The following is a 25,812-nucleotide window of genomic DNA, read 5'->3' on the forward strand; positions in this document are numbered from 1 at the left end:
ATATATGTCTCTGATACAGGTGACCAATACCTGTATAATAGTCCAAGATGATATAATTAGGTGACCAATACCTGAAGAATAGTCCCAGATAATAACAACAGGAAAGAATAGCAGTTTTTTCTTATTCTCAACAATTTCCTGAGATTAGGAAGATCCTCAGACGTGTTAATTAAATATTCTTTAATCATATGTAACTTTTCCATTTCTAAAAGACGATAGTCTTACCAATGTTTAAAACAGCTAGTGTACTGATTTTATTACAGCTAACTGTCAGACAATGTTAATGTATACAGGAGAGATATATAATACTGTTGGTGTCTCTGACAGTCCGTAATATTTGATGTAAAACAATGTTTTATTGGATGAATTAGAAGGTATGTAAGTCAGTATTTATGGAGCATTTTTACATAACAAAGACTTATGTTTAATTAGTATGCATCCTGTTTACAGAGACATATAATATAGTATACAAATTAAGTAAATGTGTTATTTAAAATGCTCCCAAAATGCTGAATTGCATATACCTTCTTCATTCATCTAACAAAAATATTGATTTACAACAAACATTAACAACTTTCAGAGTCCCTGAACAATGTGAGCGAAGATAAGTTAAAGAGAGAGGTTAATTATAACATTAACTTTTATTAAATCATCTTTACTAATAAACGATAATGCGTCATATAATGTGCAAAAACCCCTCTAGGATTTTTTCAACAATTTACAAAAACAAAGTTTTTAGATATGCGGATGGACAAAAATATATAACTGCTGTCTAAAACAATGGTTATATAGCGATTGAACCCATACAGTCTAAAATAAAATAAAATATGAACTACCATGTATAAGAATATAGAAATACTCTATTTGTTGTTTTAATTATACTGCTAGCTTTATATTAGAAATAATAAGCAGTAGTGTCAAATATATGGCTGTTAACGCAGAAAATTAAAACGTGCATCCACCTTTTCTCCAGTGGATTTCACCACAGCTTCAACAGCAATATCGGTCCCTCCGAACCTCATCCCTACCACGACTTCCCGTTCACATCCTCCCCGAATGTCCGATACATCTACCTCAAGATCACCGAGGTATGAACATTCCGTCTCATCTACATATTCAGGATCAACTGTGAGAGATGCATAAATAGGAAGGCGTATTCTACGCTGGTCACCTTTTAATGGATTATAAGTTCTCTGATCGGTGACCTCCCCTACCTCTATCGGCTGACCTCTTTCGACATGTTTGCCGAATCTATCACGACAATACATGATATCATTGACGATTTGTTTCTTGTCCTCCGGGTCGGTATGGGGACGGAAACGTTTGTTTGTACTTATTCCATATGTAAATCGGCTTATTCGGGGATTTATAACTTTAGGGTTAAATCCAAATTGAACTGCACCCTTCAGCACTGCAAGTCCTGCTTCCTCTGGAATTATCACAGTTTTGTTTTGGTATGCAGACTTAATTGCTTCCTGAAGCATTTGCGATTCCGAGAAGCCACCCACCATAAGAATTATTTCAGTGTCAACAACTGCTGGTTCTTGGAATATACCATTGAGGTGATGAGTAATTTGGCGGCAAGTTTCACTATAGAAATCTTTAGCAGTATCAGGATCAACACGTAATTTATCACCCACCCACGACATTGATTTGTTTGATTTAAAAGAATCTTTCAAGGAAACACCTTTTACCTCCTGGAATTTTTCACTTAAAATTAACGGAATTCGAAGTGTAATTTTTGCTGTGCTGTCTGGACGAATGCCGCGCTTTTTCACCTCGAACTCCCTACATAGGCTCAAATATTCTGCTTTGTCCTCAATTCGGAACTTGTCCATCGTTTCCATTCCGACAATATCCAACATAAATTCGTCAAACGCTTGGTCGACTTTTACTCCACCCCAATCACCACCATTTGCCATATAAATCTGTTTAATATTACCATCTGGTTTGATTTCTTGTACCGTGATGTCAATTGTACCACCTGTGTAAAAAAAAATTAGCGAGAATAATTAACTAAAACAATATCATTAGCATAGTGGGTTTTTTTTTTTTGCAGAGCTGGTTTAGGAAAATAACATATTAACGCGCGTGTGTACACCTCTTCTATAAATAAATATATAAATAAGAAACAATGTAAAACTAACACTTATCATTGTTATTCATAAGTTGAATGTTTTGACATAACTTACCAATTTCTGTGAAAAAGCCTACAAAAAATAACAGAAAAATACTGACCATTAACTATTGCATTTAGACTTCAAATTACTGTAAAAATTATGTTACAGTACTATAGTTTTACCTCCAGCATCCAATATAAGATATTTTGTTCCAGCAGCAAAAGCATCTAGGGTAGATCTGCCACCAGAGCTGATTGTTCTGTCTACAGGTAAGTTTTTACAGTAGATGGATGCAGCTTCAGGTTCTAACGCCAAGATCAGGCGACTGTTTGGAATTCCTCCCTGAAACAAGTATTAGTTTTGTAAGACAATAACATGATCGATGACCAATAGGAACACATATAATGCTTAATTTTTATAAACATAATCAATCTCCCTGAAAATGCATCAACTTATAGCTACAATAAATGGGGAATGCGTCCATGGGACACAAATGGTGCCCCGCTTACAAACAATGTTATAAAGGGACATCACTCAAGAACAGTAAAACTGATACTAACAAAATTTGTATTTGATCTCAGTTTTGTGGTAACAAGCATTGTGTATAGATTTCATAACATTTGTTTGAGGCAAACTAAAGTAAGAGACCGGAAACGAAAAATTCAGCATTTTTTCCATTTGTAAAGATGCATAAATCTAGAACGGTAAAAGTGACGTTACCCAAATTCAAAGTTGATCTGTGTTTTGTGGTAATGATCATTGTGTATAAGTTTCATATATTTTGGTTTAGGCAAACTAAAGTGAGAGAATGGAAACCAATTGTGGGACGTACGTACGTGTACAGACGAACGTACAGACTGACAAGGGCAAATAATTCCCTTCCATTATGGAGGGGGAATAGTAAAAAATATATAACCTGATAAATTGCCTTGGAAACCAATTTTGGGACGTACGTACGTGTACAGACGAACGTACAGACTAACAAGGGCAAAACTTAATGTCCCTTCCGTTATGGAGGGGGAATAGTAAAAAATATATAACCTGATAAATTGCCTTGTAAACCTTTTGGAATAATTCTTTTGATATGTACTAAAATAAACAGTGTCACAGCTTCATAATGAAGTTTTGATAATCTAAAAGATTGCATGACTTATTTCTTTATTTAAAAAGCATAATATTATGACCAAATTAAAATTGCTCATAAAGACGAAGTGAGAATAACGTTTTAATGAACCCGAATACAATCTAATTAAATATTATAGATCTCTGATTTCGTTATACTACAGTATAAAAAATAAAAATTATAAATATGCCATACATTATTAGCAGCCTCCCTCATAAATTGTTTGGCTGGATCTGACCAGATAGCTGGTACTGTTAGAACCCAGTCTATTTCCTGTGGCTTTATACCGTCTGTCTTACTTCTAATGTGTTCCTCTAGGTGCGTTCGGAGAAATTTAATGCTCTCCGTGAAGACTCTCATTGCTGGCATCAGACAACCATTCTCACCTTCCAACATAAAATCCCTCGATATTTCCTGTTGGTATTAAATGTAGTTACGAAAAACTAAAGAGTTTAAATGTTATAGTGAATCACAATAAATAAATGGGGAATGTGTCCATAGGGACACAGATGATGCCCCCACTAGCATGTAACGCTATAAAGGGACATAACTCGAGAACTGTAAAAATGACGCTTCCAAAAATTTAACTTAGACTGAGTTTTGTGGTAAAAAGCATTATATATACATTTCATTACATTGAATTGAGACAAACTCAAGTTAGAGAACGGAAACGACAAATTCAGCAATTTTTTTCATTTGTAAAGGGGCATAACCCTAGAACGGTAATCAAAGTGCTTGTAAGCACTGAATGGTAAAGATTGCTCCAGTTTATCAGAAGGAAGTAAAATTGAATATTCAGTTGCATTGTATAAAGCATTGGTTGTAGTTGATTCAACTACCATTCTAGACAAAGAAAGATACCTCCAATTTTCAAAGAAGACTTTAAAATATTTTTAGAAATGAAGGGTAAAAATTGCTTGAATTTATCAGTGGAAGGCAAAATTAAACATTGCATTGTATAAAGCATTACTATAGTTGATTCAACTATAATCATGGACAAAGGAAGATAACTCAAATTTTAAAAATTACTTGATATTTTTAGAAAAAAAATGAAAAATTTGCAAAATTTTTCCATTTGTAAAGGACATAACTCTAGAACAGCAAAAGTGACGGCAGCAAAAGTGACGGCAGCAAAATTCAAACTTGATCTGTATATTGTGGTAATAAGCATCGTGTATAAGTTTCATAACATTTGGTTGAGGCAAACATAAGTTAGAGAACGGAAACGAAAAATTTAGTAATTTTTCCATTTGTAAAGGAGCATACCTCTAGAACGGTTAAAGTGACGCCACCAAAATTCAAACTTGATCTGTATTTAGTGGTAATAAACATTGTGTATAAGTTTCATAACATTTGGTTGAGGCAAACTAAAGTTAGAGAACGGAAACCAACTGTGGGACGTACAGACGTAGGTACGTACGTACGTACGTACAGACGGACAAGGGTAAAACTTTTAATGTCCCCTCCGCTACAGCGGGGGCATAAAAATGGTAAAACCGTCTGCCATTTGATAACCGAGTATTTGCAATTAATGATATCTCCTCGTGAAATTCAAAATAAATTGTCCAAAATGATGCTTTTTATCATGAAGGAGATGTGGTTTGACCGCCAATGATCCCACATTGTCCAAAAGAAACATAATTTGAATGATGTTATATATAGGTATCCATGAAACCTTTTCCTAGGACATTAAGCAACCAGTCATCTTTATCAACAAACCTTTCCAATTAAAAGCCTGATGTGTATTACATTCTGATAAAATTTTACAAACCTTTTTGTCATACAGTTGCATTTTAAATCTTTTAAAGAAGAACCAGTCCATATGTTCTTCCTCTTGTGCTAGCTCTGTATATTTATCTTCTGCTTCCCCGCCAAACGACTCAAAAACTTGATTTTGATTAAACAAAATGCATGTGGGTGTTTTGAGGGAAAGACCTGGCTGTGAACCTGTATGCCAATGGCTACCAGACACTCTTGTAGGATCAACTTTGTAGTCATTTCTTATAGCAAATGCATATCCCGAAAATGTTGTACCAAAATCTATAGCTGCCACCAGTAACGATTCTGAAATTGTCTCACCACACGCCATTCTAAACGAGTGGTATCTTTACAGATGCTTGAGCTGAAAGTAATATAATCAATATAAAGTTAAAGAGACGTTGGAGGATTGCCAGTGAGAACACTATCCATAAAGAGCAAAGGACAAAGATGTAAACAACAACAGGCCACCTACGGTCGTCGTCATTGTAAAAATCCATTATGTACAGATAGTTATAAAAGCCATGATAAAATGAGAAGGGGATTCAAAAAACAAAACAACAGGTCTGATTTATACTAATAATCAGCACGAAAAAACACATACAATGTACGACAGACAGCAACCGAGGACACCAACTACCACTTGATTACATGTTACTACTTTTGGGACAAGCACACAAAGAATGCCGCGAGGTTTTAAATGTTTGGTAGCACTGTACACTCCCTCTAACTTGGGACAGCAGTGTTTCAACACGGAGTAAACATAAGACAAACGTAATTGTAATTGTAAATAAATTAGGCCGTTGGTTTTCTCTTTTAAATTTGTTCAACCATTTTCCTGTCGGGGCCTTTTATAGCTAACTATACATTATGGATTTTTCTCGTTGTTGAAAATCATGCGATGGCTCATTTTTGTTTATTTACGAACGCACTTCTTTATCATTTGACTTTAATTAGGTTACCATATTTATATGCCCTAGCCAACGCTTTTGGTTTAGTTATTTTGAAGGAGAAGTAGTAGGAACAATGGACCATCAATTCAGAAAAAAAGGGACCGGATCGTAATGGCTGGCGAAGTTATTATTGCAGTTCAATATTTTTGTCAGTCTAATCGTTTCATCAATATATACTCGAGTGTTCGTTGTTGCTTATTTGTTATATAAATTAATGTTTAATTTAAACTGTAATTGTTCTGCTCCACAGGCGTCTTTGATTGACAAATAAAAATTGTTGCTGTTGTCATTTAGGAAGGAGTATGTACCCTTTTGTTGATTCAATACTAATGCTATGGAAATTTTATAGTCAATCTACAGTCTTTCTCCTTGTACACTAAGATTTGACAATTCTATACTTAATAGATAGAGAAATAGTCCATTCAGTGCTAGCAATGATTTCCTTATTGCACGTGTTTTAATAAAGATATGAATTAAAACAATCACAAATATGGACTATCAAATTACACCTTCTGGGGTTATGTTTACTTTAGTAACTCAGCACGAGTATTGTTAGATTGTTAAGGCTGTTTGAGATTTTTTTTGTAAACAATAAACGCTAACACAACACGAACAAACAAGGGAGTAATCTTTATTACGATGCTATAACGAGAATCACTGTAATGAAGTATGTAGATTTTCTGTAAAAATCTTGGCTTGATTTGCCACAAAGAACCTATTTCCTTTTAAATACAACAACATCATAAAAAGTATAATTGCTGTGAACAACGCCAGCCTCACTTTCGCCAACAATGACCGGCCTCTTTTATCCTTATTTTTTTGTATTGAAAATTTCATAATACACAGGCCTACAGAAGGGTACATGAACTAAGAAATTGTAATAACTTTTGCATAGACAGTGGCGGATCCAGAAGTTTTCATGGCTTACTGGTGGCATAAGAGGGGGCCCGCTCCAGTCATGTTTCAGTGATTCCCTAAATAATCAAACATTTTTTTCCTACAATAGGGGGTCCGGGTTCCCTGCCCCCCCCCCCCCCCCCCCCCTAAATCTGCCTCTGGTAAATACATTATTATACATACATGTACATTGTACATATCATACGAGTTTCTTTCATAAATGTCATAGTTGTTTGATGTGGTGACTTATGTTCATGCACACAGATCTTTCTATTATAATTGCATTTATAATGCGTAAAAGTTACGTCCCGGAGTTCTCGAGTCGAGGGTAAGCAAATAGCTCGAAGAGTTGAAAGATATACAACAGATCATTAACCTTGGTTAAGTAAGTTCTGGTGAACTAGACAAATGTAAAACTATCATGGGTACATCCATCGATGACCAATATGTGTTTTAAGTTTTACATACCTGTCGTAATGAACAAAACTGTGTTTTGGATTGTGATAGCAACCCGGAAGATAAATACACATATACACCACGTGATCAATGTTTGTTATTTCACAATTGTGTGCATTAAAGTGCTTATTTAAAATCTATGGTATGTGATCAAGGTGAATCGATTCAAAATATTGACAGTTATGATCTTTACTAGAATGTAATTTGTAAGTATTTATTAGTCAGCACTTATCATTTGGAAACATTTGAAAATTTACTTCAAATACACTGAGAGATTAATCAAAACATCTGATAATGTGAAGATCGCGTCATGACCATTTTAACAATTTAATTGAGTCACGTAACTATATATTTTCCGTAGTGTATTTTACTATAAATATGTAGTTTCACTTTAAATATCATGATCCATCCATCGAAGTTATATTTAGCTAATATTCTTTTTTCTTTAACGGTTCTGTTTGACATTAATTAACGGTCATGTATTGGGTCATTGCCTTTATAAACATTGTTCAAGGAAACGGAAACCGAAAGTAAATAGTTTATTCGAGAAACCGTGACTGTTTACTAGTATCCAATAAATACAATTAGCAATATAAAAGATAGCACATTAGAGAATCACTCTAATACACTGCTAAATAGGAACTTTAAAATGGTATAACATTTTGTTGAAAAATGGTCCGAAGTCATAGCTGATCATAGCTAGGATACTGGTCCAGCCCAGGTCTCTGCCCTTCAAGTGTCCGTAACCTTAGTCACGGATATAAAACTGGTCAAAGTATCATATATTTTGGATGTAACTTTCATCTCCAGGTTGCAGACACAGAAAACCGTAAACATTTAAAAAAAAATGGGGAATGTATCCATGGAACAGTATCATATATAATGAATGTTACTTTCATTTCCAGGTTGCAAACGCAGAAAATGGTAAACATTTAAAAAAAAAAAGGGAAATTTGTCCATGGGACACAGATGATGCATCCCCTTGTATATCAAATAAAATCATAAAAGGACATAACTGAAGAACGATAAAAGTGACACTACCTAAATTTGTACTTGATCTGAGTTTTGTGGAAATAAGTATTGTGTATAAGTTTCATAACATTTGGTTGAGGTAAACTTAAATTAGAGAACAGAAACGAAAAAATCAGCATTTTTATGCTCCCGCCGTAGCGGTGGGGGCATTAAGTTTTACCCTTGTCCGTCTGTACGTATGTACGTCCGTCCGTCCGTACGTCCCAAAGTTGTTCTCTAACTTGAGTTTGCCTCAACCAAATGCTATGAAACTTATACACAATGCTTATTACCACAAAACACAGATCAAGTTTGAATTTTGGTGGCGTCACTTTAACCGTTCTAGAGTTATGCCCCTTTATAAATGGAAAAATTGCAAAATTTTTAGTTTCCGTTCTCTAACTTAAGTTTGCCTCAACCAAATGTTATGAAACTTGTACACAATGCTTATTACCACAAAACACAGATCAAGTTTGAATTTTGGTGGCGTCACTTTAACCGTTCTAGAGTTATGCCCCTTTATAAATGGAAAACTTGCAAATTGTTTTAGTTTCCGTTCTCTAACTTAAGTTTGCCTCAACCAAATGTTATGAAACTTATACACAATGCTTATTACCACAAAACACAAATCAAGTTTGAATTTTGGTGGTGTCACTTTAACCGTTTTTAGAGTTATGCCCCTTTATAAATGGAAAAATTGCAAAACTTGATCTGTGTTTTGTGGTTATGTCCCTTTATACCTATTATGATATGCAAGCGGGGTCATCATCTGTGTCCACATGTGGACACTATCCACATTTATTCAATATATGTTTATAATGAAAAACCCTAATTTAAGAAAACTTGACTAAAATCTTGGTGACCATTTTTTTTTTAAAGTTAACTATCTGCCTTTGACAGAAAACTTTCGAGTGAAACCAAATCAATTACTGTTATAATTGCTTGGCGAAATTGCATTGCATCAAGTTGACCATGCTGAGACGAATGTATGGAATTTAGTTACAGAAAATTTAATTTGAATCAACAGTATTTGCAGATTTGTATGTTAAGTATAGTGAGTTTTGGTTGAGTTATGAGTATTATTATTTTTGGAAGAAAAAAAATACGTCGAAAGCAATAATGGGACAAAGCAGGCTGGGTTGGTGTGGGCTGCTTGTATGGTAATTCAAGTTTCCTTTTATGCATCTTCTTCCACCTCAGAGCAATCAGCTCTTTGATTGTTATCTGTTATTGTGAGAATGTATTTGCTGTTAACTGTTATTGAAAATTGGAATGTTAGCATTTTGACAGCCAATCTTCAGTAGAAATTGAATTGGGATCTTTCCACTAGTAACATGGTGGTCCCGTATTCGGAGAAGGATTCAATTAACATATAGACATTTGAATGGGTTAACAGTACACTAGTCATTTTTGGGGCCCTTTATGGCTTGCTGTTCGGTGTGAGTCAAGGCTCCGTGTTGAAGACCGTACTTTGACCTATATTAATGGTTTACTTTTACAAATTGTGACTTGGATGGAGAGTTGTCTCATTGGCACTAATACCACATCTTATATTTAATCACATAAACATTTTAATATTAGTTGGGTCCAGGACCATTACAGGATATTATATTTATTTCTTTGTAATAAATTCCTTTTTCTATGAACATGTATTTAGAATTATCTTGATTTTTACATATAGGGATAACGATCCTTGTTTCCCTGTATGTGTATATTAAATTCGAACAATTTTTTTAAAATCATGATTACAAAAATTCGTAAGGGTTCCACGGAACCCAGTACTAGGGTCTCGCCTACTTTTGATGTTAGTCGCAGGCTCAACAAAATGGGTAAAAAGTTATTAAATAAACGGGGAATGTGTCCATGGGACACAGATGATGCCCCCGCTTGCATATCATATACAGTTATAAAGGGACATAACTGAAGAACAGTAAAAGTGAACCTACCCAAATTTGTACTTGATCTGAGTTTTGTGGTAATACGTATTGTGTATAAGTTTTATAAATTTGGTTGATGCAAACTTAATTTACTCGGAGAACGGAAACGAAAAATTCAGCATTTTTTCCATTTGTAAAGGGGCATAACTCTAGAAAATTTAGTGACAACCCCAAAATTCAAAAATGATCTGTATTTTGTGGTAATAAGCATTGTGTACAAGTTTCATAGCATTTGGTTGAGGCAAACTAAAGTTAGAGAACGGAAATAAAAAATTCAGCAATTTTTTCATTTGTGAAGGGGCATAAGTTAACTCTAGAACGGTAAAAGTGACGCCCCCAATATTCAAACTTGACCTGTAGTTTGTGGTAATAAGCATTGTGTATAAGTTTCATTGCATTTGGTTGAGGCAAACTAAAGTAACTTAGAGAACGGAAACTAAAAAAATTAGCATTTTTTTTTTCATTTGTAAAGAGGCATAACTTTAGAACGGTTAAAGTGACGCCCCCAAAATTCATATTTGATCTGTATTTTGTGGTAATAAGCATTGTGTATAAGTTTCATAGCATTGGGTTGAGGCAAACTAAAGTTAGAGAACGGAAACGATAAATTCAGCAATTTTTATACGACCGCAAAAAATTTTTGCGGTCGTATATTGGTATGACGTTGGCGTCGTCGTCGTCGTCGTCGTCGTCGTCGTCGTCGTCGTCGTCGTCGTCGTCGTCCGGCGTCGTCGTCGTCCGAATACATATTGGTTTTCGCACTCTAACTTTAGTTTAAGTGAATGGATCTCTTTGAAATTTTACCATAAGGTTCAATACCACAAAAGGAAGGTTGGGATTGCTTTTGGGGGTTTTGGTACCAACAGTTAAGGAATTAGGGGCAAAAAAGGGGCCAAAAATAAGCATTTTCTAGTTTCCAGACAATAACTGTGGAACGGTGTATGGATCTCTCTGAAATTATTCTACAAGTTTCCATACCACAAAGGGATGGTTAGGATTTGCTTTGGGGGGTTATGGCTCAAACCGTTTAGGAATTAGGGGCAAAAAAGGGGGAAAAACAAGGTTGTCCTGGTTAATGGACAAATACTTTAGTACAAAACATAATTTAAAGCAGTGTAAGGGAGATTAATCAAATACTTCATTGAAATTACCTCCCTTACACTGCTTTTAAATTATGTATAAAGTAATGGTTAATGAACAATTAAGATAATTTAAAACAGTGTAAGGGAGGTAAATCAAATACAACGTTTTGGTTACTTCCCTTACACTGCTTTTAAATTATGTTTAAAGAAATGCATATTTATAAAGGAAGACCAGTAAAAATATCTGCAAATATTGCATCTTTTTTTTTACCAAAAAATCCATATGAAAGATTTGACACTATATTTTAAATTCTATTATAAAATAGATTAAGTTAGCACTATGGTAAATTTAAATGGGTAATTATGGTTGCAAACTCCATTGGAAATTTGATTTGAGATTGTGACCATATCTTGAGGCAAAGAATTTTTTGGGGGAAAAAAGGGGGAAAAAAGGGGGGGGGGGTTAAAAAGAAATTGGGGGGGGGGGGGTCAATTTTTTCTTTTTTCAAATTTTAAATATTGAAAAATTTCAAGAAGTAATCTTTAATTGCACAGTATGGCGCATTAGATTTGTAAAATCTTTGACCACATTTATTTATTTGTTATGCCGAATCTAACCGTGTATTTAGATTTTTAATTTTGGGTCCAGTTTTCAAATTGGTCTACATTAAGGTCCAAAGGGTCCAAAATTAAACTTAGTTTGATTTTAACAAAAATTGAATTCTTGGGGTTCTTTGATATGCTGAATCTAAACATGTGTTTAGATTTTTGATTTGTGGGACCCCGCTATCAAATTGGTTCATATTGAGGTCAAAAGGGTCCAAAATTAAACTTCGTTTGATTTCATCAAAAATTGAATTATTGGGGTTCTTTGATATGCCAAATCTAACCGTGTATTTAGATTTTTAATTTTGGGTCCTGTTTTTATACGACCGCAAAAAGTTTGCGGTCGTATATTGGTATGACGTTGGCGTCGTCGTCGTCGTCGTCGTCTGGCGTCGTCCGGCGTCGTCCGAAGACACATTGGTTTTCGCACTCTAACTTTAGTTTAAGTGAATGGATCTCTATGAAATTTTACCATAAGGTTCAATACCACAAAAGGAAGGTTTGGATTGATTTTGGGGGTTATGGTACCAACAGTTAGGGATTAGGGGCCAAAAAGGGGCCAAAAATAAGCATTTTTGTAACTTCCAGACATTACTTGTGTGTTAGTGTATGGATCTCTCTGACATTGTACCACAAGGTTCCATATCACACAGGGAATGCTGGGATTGATTTTGGGGGTAATTGCCTTAAAATATTAGGAATTAGGGGCCAAAAAAGGGGCAAAAAACAAGCATTTTTCTAGTTTCATGACAATAAATTGTGTGAAAGTGTATGGATCTTTCTGAAATTGTACTACAAGGTTCCATATCACAAAGGGAAAGCTGGAATTGAGTTTGGGGGTAATTGCCCGAAACGTTTAGGAATAAGGGGCCAAAAATTAGCATTTTTCTAGTTTCCAGACAATAACTTGTGTTCAAGTGTATGGATCTCTCTGAAATTGTACCACAAGGTTCCATTTCACACAGGGAATGCTGGGATTGATTTTGGGGGTAATTGCCTCAAAATTTTAGGAATTAGGGGCCAAAAAAGGGGCAAAAAACAAGCATTTTTCTAGTTTCATGACAATAACTTGTGTAAGTGTTTGGATATTTCTGAAATTGTACTACAAGGTTCCATATCACAAAGGGAAAGGTGGAATTGAGTTTGGGGGTAATTGCCCTAAACGTTTAGGAATTGGGGGCCAAAAAGGGGCCAAAAAACACATTTTTCTAGTTTCCAGACAATAACTTGTGTTCAAGTGTATGGATCTCTCTGAAATTGTACTGCAAGGTACCATACCACAAAGGGAAGGCTGGGATTGAGTTTGGGGGTGATGAATCATAAGGGGGTTCAAAAAATTGGGGGGGGGGGGATTTTTTTCTTTTTTTCCCTTTTTTTTTCTTTTAAAATTTTCTATTTTAAGTTGGTTATTTCTGATTTATATTTAAAAGCAAATAATAATGATATGGTAGGAGATACACACCAAACAGGATGTGTAAATTATTATATAATTAGTATTGTGCAATAGCAAGAAATTTTCAATTGCACAGTATTGCACAATAGCAAGAAATCTTCAATTGCACAGTATGCGCAATAGCAAGAAATCTTCAATTGCACAGAATTGCGCAATAGCAAGAAATATCCAATAGCACAATATTGCGCAATAGCAAGAAATTGTCAATTGTGCAGTATTGCGCAATAGCAAGAAATATTCAATTGCACAGTATTGTGCAAAAGAAGATACTTCGTATAAATTGCTTATTTCTTGACCAATTTCAATGGGGTTTTATTCTTGAATTCTTGGGGTTCTTTAATATGCTGAATCTAACCGTGTATTAAGTTTTTGGATTTTGGGCCCCGTTTTTAAATTGGTCCACATTGAGGTCCAAAGGGTCCAAAATTAAACTTTGTTTGATTTCATCAAAAATTGAATTATTGGGGTTCTTTGATATGCTGAATCTAAACGTGTATTTAGATTCTTAATTTTTGGTTCCGTTTTCAAATTGGTCTACATTAAGGTCCAAAGGGTCCAAAATTAAACCAAAAAAAGTTTGATTTTAACAAAAATTGAATTCTTAAGATTCTTTGATATGCTGAATCTAAACATGTATTTAGATTTTTGATTATGGGCCCAGTTTTCAAGTTGGTCCAAATCGGGGTCCAAAATTAAACTTTGTTTGATTTCAACAAAAATTGAATATATGGGGTTCTTTGATATGCTGAATCTAACCATGTATTTAGATTTTTGATTTTTGGGCCCCGTTATCAACTTTGTCCACATTGAGGTCAAAAGGGTCCAAAATTAAAGTTTGTTTGATTTCATCAAAAATTGAATTCTTGGGGTTCTTTGATATGCTGAATCTAACCATGTATTTAGATTTTGGATATTGGACCATAATACTAATAGGTGAATGTCCAATTTAAAATTTTTAAGTTCTTAGACCACATTCATTCTGTGTCAGAAACCTATGCTGTGTCAAATATTTAATCACAATCCAAATTCAGAGCTGTATCAAGCTTGAATGTTGTATCCATACTTGCCCCAACTGTTCAGGGTTCGACATCTGCGGTCGTATCAAGCTGCGCCCTGCGGAGCATTTTTTTTTTTTTTAAATTGGTCTACATTAAGGTCCAAAGGGTCCAAAATTAAACTTAGTTTGATTTTAACAAAAATTGAATTCTTGGGGTTCTTTGATATGCTGAATCTAAACATGTGTTTAGATTTTTATACGACCGCAAAAAAATTTTGTGGTCGTATATTGGTATGACGTTGGCGTCGTCGTCGTCGTCGTCGTCGTCGTCGTCGTCGTCGTCGTCGTCCGGCGTCGTCGTCGTCGTCCGGCTTCGTCGTCCGAATACATATTGGTTTTCGCACTCTAACTTTAGTTTAAGTGAATCGATCTTTTTGAAATTTGACCATAAGGTTAAATACCACAAAAGGAAGGTTGGGATTGATTTTGGGGGTTATGGTACCAACAGTTAAGGAATTAGGGGCCAAAAAGGGGCCAAAAATGAGCATTTTCTAGTTTCCAGACAATAACTGTGGAACGGTGTATGGATCTCTCTGAAATTATACTACAAGTTTCCATACCACAAAGGGATGGTTAGGATTTGCTTTGGGGGGTTATGGCTCAAACCGTTTAGGAATTAGGGGCAAAAAAGGGGGAAAAACAAGGTTGTCCTGGTTAATGGACAAATACTTTAGTACAAAACATAATTTAAAGCAGTGTAAGGGAGATAAATCAAATACATCATTGAAATTATCTCCCTTACACTGCTTTTAAATTATGTATAAAGTAATGGTTAATGAACAATAAAGATAATCTAAAACAGTGTAAGGGAGGTAATCCAAATACAACGTTTTGGTTACTTCCCTTACACTGCTTTTAAATTATGTTTAAAGAAATGCATATTTATAAAGGAAGACCAGTAAAAATATCTGCAAATGTTTTCATCTTTTTTTTTTACAAAAAAATCCATATGAAAGATTTGACACTATATTTTTATTAATTCTATTATAAAATAGATTAAGTTAGCACTATGGTAAATTTAAATGGGTAATTATGGTTGCCAACTCCATTGGAAATTTGAATTGAGATTATGACCATATCTTGAGGGAAAGAATTTTTTTGGGGGAAAAAGGGGGGGGGGGGGATAAAAAGAAATTGTGGGGGGCCAATTTTTTCTCATTTCAGATTTCAGAAATTAAAAAGAATTATTCTTCAAATATAATTTTTTTTTCAAATTTCAAATATTGAAAAATTTCAAGAAGTAATCTTTAATTGCACAGTATGGCGCATTAGATTTGTAAAATCTTTGATCACATTTATTTATTTGTTATGCCGAATCTAACAGTGTATTTAGATTTTTAATTTTGGGTCCAGTTTTCAAATTGGTCTACATTAATGTCCAAAGGGTCCAAAATTAAACTTTGTTTGATTTTAGCAAAAATTGAATATATGAGGTTCTTTGATATGCTGAATCTAAACATGTATTTAGATTTTTGATTTTTGGCCCAGTTTTCAAGTTGGTCCAAATTGGGGTCCAAAATTAAACTTTGTTTGATTTCAACAAAAATTGAATATATGGGGTTCTTTGATATGCTGAATCTAACCATGTATTTAGATTTTTTATTTGTGGACCCCGTTATCTAATTGGTTCATATTGAGGTCAAAAGGGTCCAAAATTAAACTTTGTTTGATTTCATCTAAAATTGAATTATTGGGGTTCTTTGATATTCCAAATCTAACCGTGTATTTAGGTTTTTAATTTTGGGTCCTGTTTTTTAAATTGGTCTACATTGAGGTCCAAAGGGTCCAAAATTAAACTTAGTTTGATTTTGACAAAAATTGAATTCTTGGGGTTCTTTGATTTGCTGAATCTAAACATGTGTTTATATTTTTGATTATGGGCCCAGTTTTCAAGTTGGTCCAAGATAGGGTCCAGTATTTAAACTTTGTTTGATTTCAACAAAAATTGAATATATGGGGTTCTTTGATATGCTAAATCTAAACATGAATTTAGATTTTTGATTATGGGCCCAGTTTTCAAGTTGGTCCAAATTGGGGTCCAAAATTAAACTTTGTTTGATTTCAACAAAAATTGAATATATGAGGTTCTTTGATATGCTGAATCTAACCATGTATTTAGATTTTTTATTTGTAGGCCCCGCTATCAAATTGGTTCATATTGAGGTCAAAAGGGTCCAAAATTAAACTTTGTTTGATTTCATCGAAAATTGAATTATTGGGGTTCTTTGATATACCAAATCTAACCGTGTTTTTAGATTTTTAATTTGGGTCCCGTTTTTTAAATTGGTCTTCATTGAGGTCCAAAGGGTCCAAAATTAAACTTAGTTTGATTTTAATAAAAATTGAATTCTTGGGGTTCTTTGATATGCTGAATCTAAACATGTATTTAGATTTTTGATTATGGGCCCAGTTTTCAAGTTGGTCCAAGTTGGGGTCCAAAATTAAACTTTTTTTGATTTCAACAAAAATTGAATATATGGGGTTCTTTGATATGCTGAATCTAACCATGAATTTAGATTTTTTATTTGTGGGCCCCGCTATCAAATTGGTTCATATTGAGGTCAAAAGGGTCCAAAATTAAACTTTGTTTGATTTCATCAAAAATTGAATTATTGGGGTTCTTTGATATTCCAAATCTAACCGTGTATTTAGATTTTTAATTTTAGGTCCCGTTTTTTAAATTGGTCTACATTAAGGTCCAAAGGGTCCAAAATTAAACTTAGTTTGATTTTAGCAAAAATTGAATTCTTGGGGTTCTTTGATATGCTGAATCTAAACATGTGTTTAGATTTTTGATTATGGGCCCAGTTTTCAAGTTTGTCCAAGTTGGGGTCCAAAATTAAACTTTGTTTGATTTTAACAAAAATTGAATATATGGGGTTCTTTGATATGCTGAATCTAACCATGTATTTTGATTTTGGACATTGGACCATAATAGGTATATTAAAAAAATTCAAGTTCTTAGACCACATTCTTTCTGTGTCAGAAACCTATGCTGTGTCAAATATTTAATAACAATCCAAATTCAGAGCTGTATCAAGCTTGAATGTTGTGTCCATACTTGCCCCAACTGTTCAGGGTTCGACCTCTGCGGTCGTATCAAGCTGCGCCCCAGCGAAGCATTTTATTGATTATGGGCCCAGTTTTCAAGTTGGTCCAAGTTGGGGTCCAAAATTAATCTTTGTTTGATTTCAACAAAAATTGAATATATGGGGTTCTTTGATATGCTGAATATAACCATGTATTTAGATTTTAGATTGTTGGCCCAGTTTTCAAGTTGGTCCAAATTAGGGTCCAAAATTAAACTTTGTTTGATTTCAACAAAAATTGAATATATGGGGTTCTTTGATATGCTGAATCTAACCATGTATTTAGATTTTTTATTTGTGGGCCCCGCTATCAAATTGGTTCATACTGAGGTCAAAAGGGTCCAAAATTAAACTTTGTTTGATTTCATCAAAAATTGAATTATTGGGGTTCTTTTATATGCCAAATCTAACCGTATTTTAGATGTTTAATTTTGGGTCCCGTTTTTTAAATTGGTCTACATTAAGGTCCAAAGGGTCCAAAATTAAACTTAGTTTGATTTTAACAAAAATTGAATTCTTGGGGTTCTTTGATATGCTGAATCTAAACATGTGTTTAGATTTTTGATTATGGGCCCAGTTACAAGTTGGTCCAAGTTGGGATCCAAAATTAAACTTTGTTTTATTTCAACGAAAATTGAATATATGGGGTTCTTTGATATGCTGAATCTAACCATGTATTTAGATTTTTTATTTGTGGGCCCCGCTATTAAATTGGTTCATATTGAGGTCAAAAGGGTCCAAAATTAAACTTTGTTTGATTTCATCAAAAATTGAATTATTGGGGTTCTTTGATATTCCAAATCTAACCGTGTTTTTAGATTTTTAATTTTGGGTCCCGTTTTTTAAATTGGTCTACATTAAGGTCCAAAGGGTCCAAAATTAAACTTAGTTTGATTTTAACAAAAATTGAATTCTTGGGGTTCTTTGATATGCTGAATCTAAACATGTGTTTAGATTTTTGATTATGGGCCCAGTTTTCAAGTTTGTCCAAGTTGGGGTCCAAAATTAAACTTTGTTTGATTTCAACAAAAATTGAATATATGGGGATATGCTGTATCTAACCATGTATTTTGATTTTGGACATTGGACCATAATAGGTAAATTAAAAAAAATCAAGTTCTTAGACCACATTCATTCTGTGTCAGAAACCTATGCTGTGTCAAATATTTAATCACAATCCAAATTCAGAGCTGTATCAAGCTTTAATGTTGTGTCCATACTTGCCCCAACTGTTCAGGGTTCGACCTCTGCGGTCGTATCAAGCTGCGCCCAGCGAAGCATGTTATTTCGTTTGTAAAGGGGCATAACTTTTGAACGGTTACAGTGACACCACCAACATTTAAACTTGATCTGTGTTTTGTGGTAATAAGCATTGTGTATAAGTTTCATAACATTCGGTTGAGGCAAACTGAAGTTAGAGAACGGAATCCAACTTTGGGATAGTTTAAGAAAGTTATTAAATTTTTAAAAACTTTAACCACAGAGTGAATGTAATGGAAACTGGCAGAAAAACTAAGTCCATTTATAAGTAAAATACGGATAAATAGGATTATTTTTTTTTATAAAATTTACTTCTGGATACTATTTTATGATTATAAACAAGCTTCTGTCCAAGTTTGGTAGAAATCCTGGATATTTTAAGAAAGTTATTCAAATTTTAAAAACATTAACCACAAAGTGAATATTTGTGGATGCCCCTGACGACGAGCCGCCGACTGAATGTGTGATCACTATGTCTCGCTTTTGCGACAAAAGTCGCAGACTCGACAAAAAGGAAAACATATGGCCAGGGATACCTGATGAGGGTGGCAATTAAGTCCTAGTTGCATACGACCAGTTAACCTAAACACCTTTTATATAATAAGGAACACAGACTCAGCTCTGTGATTCTTTTCTAAGAATACACTCACTATTTGAATTACAAGCATGTGTGAGCTTCTTTAAAAGTACAAAAATAAATGCTGAAAAAAGTATTCCATAACAAAAAAATATCATCATACATTGAGTAATCCAATTCTAGATATATAACTCTAAAAACATGTTCATAGAAAATGGAATTCATTACAAAGGATTATAATAAGATATATACTGGATTTGTCCTGGACCCGACTGATTTTAATTATTCATTTACTGTAATATCTGTTTTTATCCCTTTTCAATTCCTTGTTATCAGTTATAAGCCAAATCAATTTGCTGTTTTGCTGTTATTGGAACCCCTCTTGCCCCCTCCCCCCCCCCCCCATTAAACATATTGGAAAAGCTAGATTTTTTGCCGACTGACTGTCATTCACTAACATGTATTACAAAATAACGATTGAGTAAGTTTTATCGTATATATAAGTTTGATTAACTTGTGTCTCATCCGTTTTGCATATTTAAGCAAACAAAATATGTTTAAACTATTGGTATACTCTTGGTAATTTTCCTTGCTTTGAAATAGACAAATACCAATACCGACTACACAATAAATAGTTTTAAATTAAGAATATGCATCTTTTTGTGGTTAAATGAATTAATAAAACTTACTTGTCTTATGCTCTTATTATACGCCCGTTTACGGGACGTATAATGGTATACCGTTGACCGTCCGTCCGGCTGTCCGTCCGTCTGTCCGTCTGTCCGTCCGTCCGTCGTCAACATGTTGGACATTAACTCAAAAAAGCTTTAACTAATATGCATGAAACTTTGGTAAATTGTTTATATCTATTGACGTGAGCTCCCTTTCGTTTTTTATAAATTTCAGATTTACCGTTTCTGAGTTTTGGGGTTTTATTCTTTAAAAAGGGTGGATTTTCCAGTTTTCCGACAATGACTCAAGAATGCTTTCACCAACTTGCAAGAAATTTTGGTGAATTGCTTATATCTATTTTCATGAGCTCCCTTTCGATTTTTATGAATTTTAGATTTTACGTTTCCGAGTTACAGGGTTTTATTCATAAAAAAAGGATGATTTTCCAGTTTTCGGACAATAACTAAAAAATGCTTTCAGCAGTTCTCATGAAATTTTGGTGAATTGTTTATATCTGTTGATATAAGCTCCCTTTAGAATTTTTATAAATTTTAGATTTTACATTTTTGAGTTATTGGTTTTTATTCATTAAAAAAGGGGGGATTTTCCAGTTTTTGGACAATAACTCAAAAATGCTTTCAGCAGTTCTCATGAAACTTTGGTGAATTATTTATAGCTATTGATGTAATCTCCCTATTGATTTTCATAAATTTCAAATATGACATTGAGAAGAAATTGAACTTTATTTGTTTATAGTCTGACAACAGATTTACTAAGTATTGCGCAACAGCACAGTGTATTGCACAACAGCAAGAAATCTTTAATTGAATATAAATTCAATTCATATAACCAATTTCAAGTTCTTTGACTACATTTATTCAGAAACCTATAATATGTCAAATATTTAATTACAATCCAAATTCAGACCTGTATCAAGCTTGAATATTGTGTCCATTTTTGCCCCAACTGTTCAGGGTTGGACCTCTGTGGGCGTATCCCAGCTGTGCTCAGCGAAGCAGTTTATTTTTCATTTATCTTAATACATATATTACATCAATTTCATTTATCTTAATACATTTATTACATCAATTCTTTTTTCACACAGTAAACTGGACGCAGTGTATTAAGAGTACGTGAGAATAGTCAAGGACAGGCATGGCTTGTGCGGAGACGGTTATAGATCCGCTTTTAGTGGCCGCCATTGATTTTGGCACTACCTTTTCTGGATATGCATTTGCCTTTAAGGGTGATTATCAAGAAGATCCGTTAAAAATATCTGGATACACCTGGACATTGGGGTCGACGGCTGGACTTTCACTGAAGACACCAACTTGTGTCTTGTTTGATCATCATGGAGATTTTCATTCCTTTGGAGCCGAAGCTGAAGAAAAGTACACAACTTTGGCAGAAAGTGAAACTCATGAAAACTGGTACTTCTTCCGCAGATTTAAAATGCAGTTATATAGAAATCATGTATGTCATAAGTTTTATAGGCTCATAAGATGATTTCGTATGTTTTGTTTTACTATTTTCATTCGTTCTTTTTCTTTAGAAACTACATCTTCTCTATATAGCCAAGGGTTATGATTTATAGTCCCCTCCTCTCCAGGATCGTAACCCTTGGCTAGCGAAGATGTGAAAACTAAAGATGAAGAGTTTTCCTCATTTAGACAATCCATAGCAAACATAATTCAGTTATAACAAACATAGCTTGTCCAATTTTACTATAATACAATATTTATGAAGGATTTATTTTCGGAGGTTCTTAATATGAATAATGTTATATAGGACGTGACAGACCTAAGTTCCTCGTGTATTTCGTATATATAACTCGATACACTTCCTTCACAGTGGTTCGACACACAAAAGATGAAATCAGATGAAGTTCCACAAAAAACTAGTTGGTATGCACATACATGACATATAAGACAGTTTAATCCTGATTATTATATAGATAGCACAATTACATGTAAAATATACGGTCGTGCAAATACAATAACTGATAAATTAATACATAATATATAACTGATAATTGAATACATCGTGAAATGAAATGACATTCGTTCTCTACTGTATATACAGTACAGAGGTGCAATATATGAATTCCCCTTTGTGATAAATTGCGGTAATCTCACATGTGGAATAACACGTTTATTTTCACTCTCCTGCCTTTTGCATTTTGTCGTCAATCTTATCAACAATTTATAGTTTGGGTACATATAAAACAACTTCTTGCTTCACAATAATTGCAAAATCTGCATCAATTATCTAGAGGTGACAATCCGAGCCGTTTTGACAACTGTGTGCTATACTGTATACATATATTTTCATACGCCAAAACAATGCAGTGAAATCGGAAATACATTATCTTATTTTTAGCTCACCTGACCTGAAAGGTCAAGTGAGCTTTTCTCATCACTTTGCGTCCGTCGTCCGTCGTCCTGCGTCCGTCGTCCGTCGTCCGTCGTCCGTCGTCCGTAAACTTTTACAAAAATCTTCTCCTCTGAAACTACTGGGTCAAATTTAACCAAACTTGGTCACAATCATCATTGGGGTATCTAGTTTAAAAAATGTGTCCGGTGATCCGGTCAACCAACCAAGATGGCCGCCATGGCTAAAAATAGAACATAGGGGTAAAATGTAGATTTTGGCTTATATCTCTGAAACCAAAGCATTTAGAGCAAATCTGATAAAGGGGAAAATTGTTTATCAGGTCAAGATCTATCTGCCCTGAAATTTTCAGATGAATCTGACAACCCTTTGTTGGGTTGCTGCCCCTGAATTGGTAATTTTAAGGAAATTTTGCCGTTTTTATACGACCGCAAAAAAATTTTTGTGGTCGTATATTGGTATGACGTTGGCGTCGTCGTCGTCGTCGTCGTCGTCGTCGTCGTCGTCCGGCGTCGTCGTCCGAATACACATTAGTTTTCGCACTCTAACTTTAGTTTAAGTGAATGGATCTCATTGAAATTTTACCATAAGGTTCAATACCACAAAAGGAAGGTGGGGATTGATTTTGGGGGTTATGGTACTAACAGTTAAGGAATTAGGGGCCAAAAGGGGCCAAAAATAAGCATTTTTGTAACTTCCAGACATAACTTGTGTGTAAGTGTATGGATCTCTCTGACATTGTACCACAAGGTTCCATATCACAAAGGGGATGCTGGGATTGATGTTGGGGGTAATTGTCTCCAAATTTTAGGAATTAGGGGCCAAAAAGGGGCAAAAAACAAGCATTTTTCTAGTTTCATGACAATAACTTGTTTGTAAGTGTATGGATCTTTATGAAATTGTACTACAAGGTTCCATATCACAAAGGGAATACTGGGATTGATTTTTGGGGTAATTTCCTCCAAATATTAGGAATTAGGGGCCAAAAAGGGGCAAAAAACAAGCATTTTTCTAGTTTCCAGACAATAACTTGTTTGTAAGTGTATGGATCTTTATGAAATTGTACTACAAGGTTCCATATCACAAAGGGAAGGCTGGGATTGATTTTGGGGGTTTTCCCTCAAAATTTTAGTAATTAGGGGTCATAAAAGGGCAAAAAAAACATGCATTTTTCTAGTTTCAGGACAATAACTTGTGTGTAAGTGTATGGATCTTTATGAAATTGTACTGCAAGGTTCCATATCACAAAGGGAAAGCTGGAATTGAGTTTGGGGGTAATTGCCCTAAACGTTTTGGAATTTGGGGCCAAAAAGGGGCCAAAAAACAAGCATTTTTCTAGTTTCCAGACAATAACTTGTGTTCAAGTGTATGAATCTCTCTGAAATTGTACTGCAAGGTACCATACCACAAAGGGAAAGCTGGGATTGAGTTTGGGGGCGATGAATCATAAGGGGGTTCAAAAAATTGGGGGGGGATTTTTTTTTTCCTTTTTTTTCTTTAACATTTTCCATTTTAAATTGGTTATTTCTGATTTATATATAAAAGCAAATAATAATGATATGGTTTGAATAGGCATACATGTGAACCTCCCGACGGGAGTACAATAATCCCGTTTTCAGGGGTCTCCTCCCCTCCTCCCGTTGAAAAAATCCCGTGTATGAAATTTTTCATGAATGAAAAATTTCTGCCCAACATAACATCTCTGGCATCTGGTGTAACTGACATTACCTGAAGTTATATTTTACCTGTAAATCAATTAACATGCATAATTATATGGCTTCACTTGTCAGCTTGGGTGTCAAACATACTGGTAAGCAACGATTTTTACCTCAGGCTAACTGCCGTTGTGTAACAAAAACTGTGTATTTATTGGGTTACTTCCCTTGATTTATCCTGTTTTAAGTTACTTTCCTTTTAATAATGAAAATTTTTAAAAGAATATAAATAAAATATAAATTGAACAAATAATTATAAAAGGATGGTTATTAAATGATTTTAAATGTCTTAGGACAAATAAAAAAATAATAATTTGAAAATTATTTGAGGATTCTATTTTAAGGCTTAAATTGAAATTTATATAATAACTATGACCCTAACTTTACAGGTAGAATGAATTTCTGAGTTTGCAAATAAAAACTATTTGCAAGAGAAAAAAAAAAAAAATAAAAACTATTTGCAGACAGCTAAACAAATGTTCTGGTTGCAATGATTGTTTTATAGAATATGAAGTAAAAAATTTAAAGAACATACTGGAAAAAAACAATGTTAGATTGAACATGTAGAATATAAAGATGGAGAAACTTTATAAGTACAAGGGTACTATAAACATTATAAATTGGTTGGAAAGTTGAAGAAAACATACTTTAAAAGACCATTTTTACAGCACACGGTTACATTTACAACAAAATTAATGTCGATTAAAAACCTCCTGATCTGAGTCCTAATCTCCTGACCAAAATTTCCCAATCTCCTGATCTGAGTTTCACAGTCCATCACATGTATGAATAGGTAAATTGAAAATTTTTAAGTTCTTAGACCACTTTCATTCTGTGTCAGAAACCTATGCTGTGTCAAATATTTAATTACAATCCAAATTCAGTGCTGTATCAAGCTTGAATGTTGTGTCCATACTTGCCCCAACTGTTCAGGGTTCGACCTCTGCGGTCGTATCAAGCTGCGCCCCAGCGGAGCATTTTATTGGTTATTATCTTGAATATTATTATAGATAGAGATAAACTGTAAACAGCAATAATGTTCAGCAGAGTAAGATCTACAATTAAGTCAACTTGACCAAAATGGTCAGTTGACCCCTTAAGGAGTTATTGCCCTTTATAATCAATTTTTAACCATTTTTCGTAAATTTTTGTAATCTTTTACAAAAATCTTCTCCTCTGAAACTACTAAGACAAATTTAACCAAACTTTTACACAATCATCATTAGGGGATATAGTTTAAAAAATGTGTCCGATGACCCCGCCAACGAACTAAGATGGCCGACATGGCTAAAAAATAGTACATAGGGTAAAATGCAGTTTTTGGCTCATATCTCTGAAACCAAAGCATTTAGAGCAAATCTGACGTGGGGTATAATTGTTTATCAGGTCAAGATCTATCTGCCCTGAAATTTTCAGACCAATCAGGCAAATCGTTGTTTGGTTGCTGCCCCTGAATTGGTAATTTTAATGAAATTTTGTCGTTTTTGGTTATTATCTTGAATATTATTATAGATAGAGATAAACTGTAAACAGCAATAATGTTCAGCAAAGTAAGATCTACAATTAAGTCAACTTGACCAAAATGGTCAGTTGACCCCTTAAGGAGTTATTGCCCTTTATAGTCAATTTTTAACCATTTTTCGTAAATTTTTGTA

At 34.1% G+C, this 25,812-nt stretch overlaps 2 protein-coding genes and 1 long non-coding RNA gene across 6 annotated transcripts in view; 2 read left to right on the plus strand and 1 right to left on the minus strand.

Moving 5' to 3' along the window:
• Positions 1-7,403, minus strand: part of LOC127714817 (heat shock 70 kDa protein 12A-like) — a 137,021-nt gene extending 129,618 nt beyond the window's left edge. Inside the window, exons 1-5 of one of the 4 annotated variants that reach the window (XM_052220849.1) lie at positions 7,320-7,403; positions 5,015-5,365; positions 3,439-3,657; positions 2,303-2,462; positions 1,018-1,984 (exon numbers count right to left, since the gene is read on the minus strand). In XM_052220849.1, the coding sequence (XP_052076809.1) occupies positions 1,018-1,984; positions 2,303-2,462; positions 3,439-3,657; positions 5,015-5,332 (1,664 nt within the window). In that variant the 5' untranslated portion in view covers positions 5,333-5,365; positions 7,320-7,403. Of the gene's footprint in view, positions 1-622; positions 1,985-2,302; positions 2,463-3,438; positions 3,658-5,014; positions 5,366-7,319 lie in introns of those variants that run through there. The other 3 variants (XM_052220848.1, XM_052220850.1, XM_052220851.1) reach the window with 3 other exon arrangements.
• The window catches only part of LOC127714819 (heat shock 70 kDa protein 12A-like), a 36,007-nt gene continuing 17,593 nt past the window's right edge, over positions 7,399-25,812 (plus strand). Inside the window, exons 1-2 of the mRNA XM_052220854.1 lie at positions 7,399-7,513; positions 21,157-21,524. Coding sequence (XP_052076814.1) covers positions 21,207-21,524 — 318 coding nt within the window. The 5' untranslated portion in view covers positions 7,399-7,513; positions 21,157-21,206. The remainder of the gene's footprint in view (positions 7,514-21,156; positions 21,525-25,812) is intronic.
• LOC127714821 (uncharacterized) lies at positions 22,224-24,572 on the plus strand. The gene is made up of 2 exons (XR_007987954.1): positions 22,224-23,514; positions 23,677-24,572. It is a non-coding gene; the product is annotated as an uncharacterized LOC127714821 (long non-coding RNA).

The sequence above is a fragment of the Mytilus californianus genome, unplaced genomic scaffold (assembly GCF_021869535.1).
Source record: "Mytilus californianus isolate M0D057914Y unplaced genomic scaffold, xbMytCali1.0.p SCAF_9, whole genome shotgun sequence".
In the NCBI taxonomy this organism is placed as follows: Eukaryota; Metazoa; Mollusca; class Bivalvia; order Mytilida; family Mytilidae; genus Mytilus; species Mytilus californianus.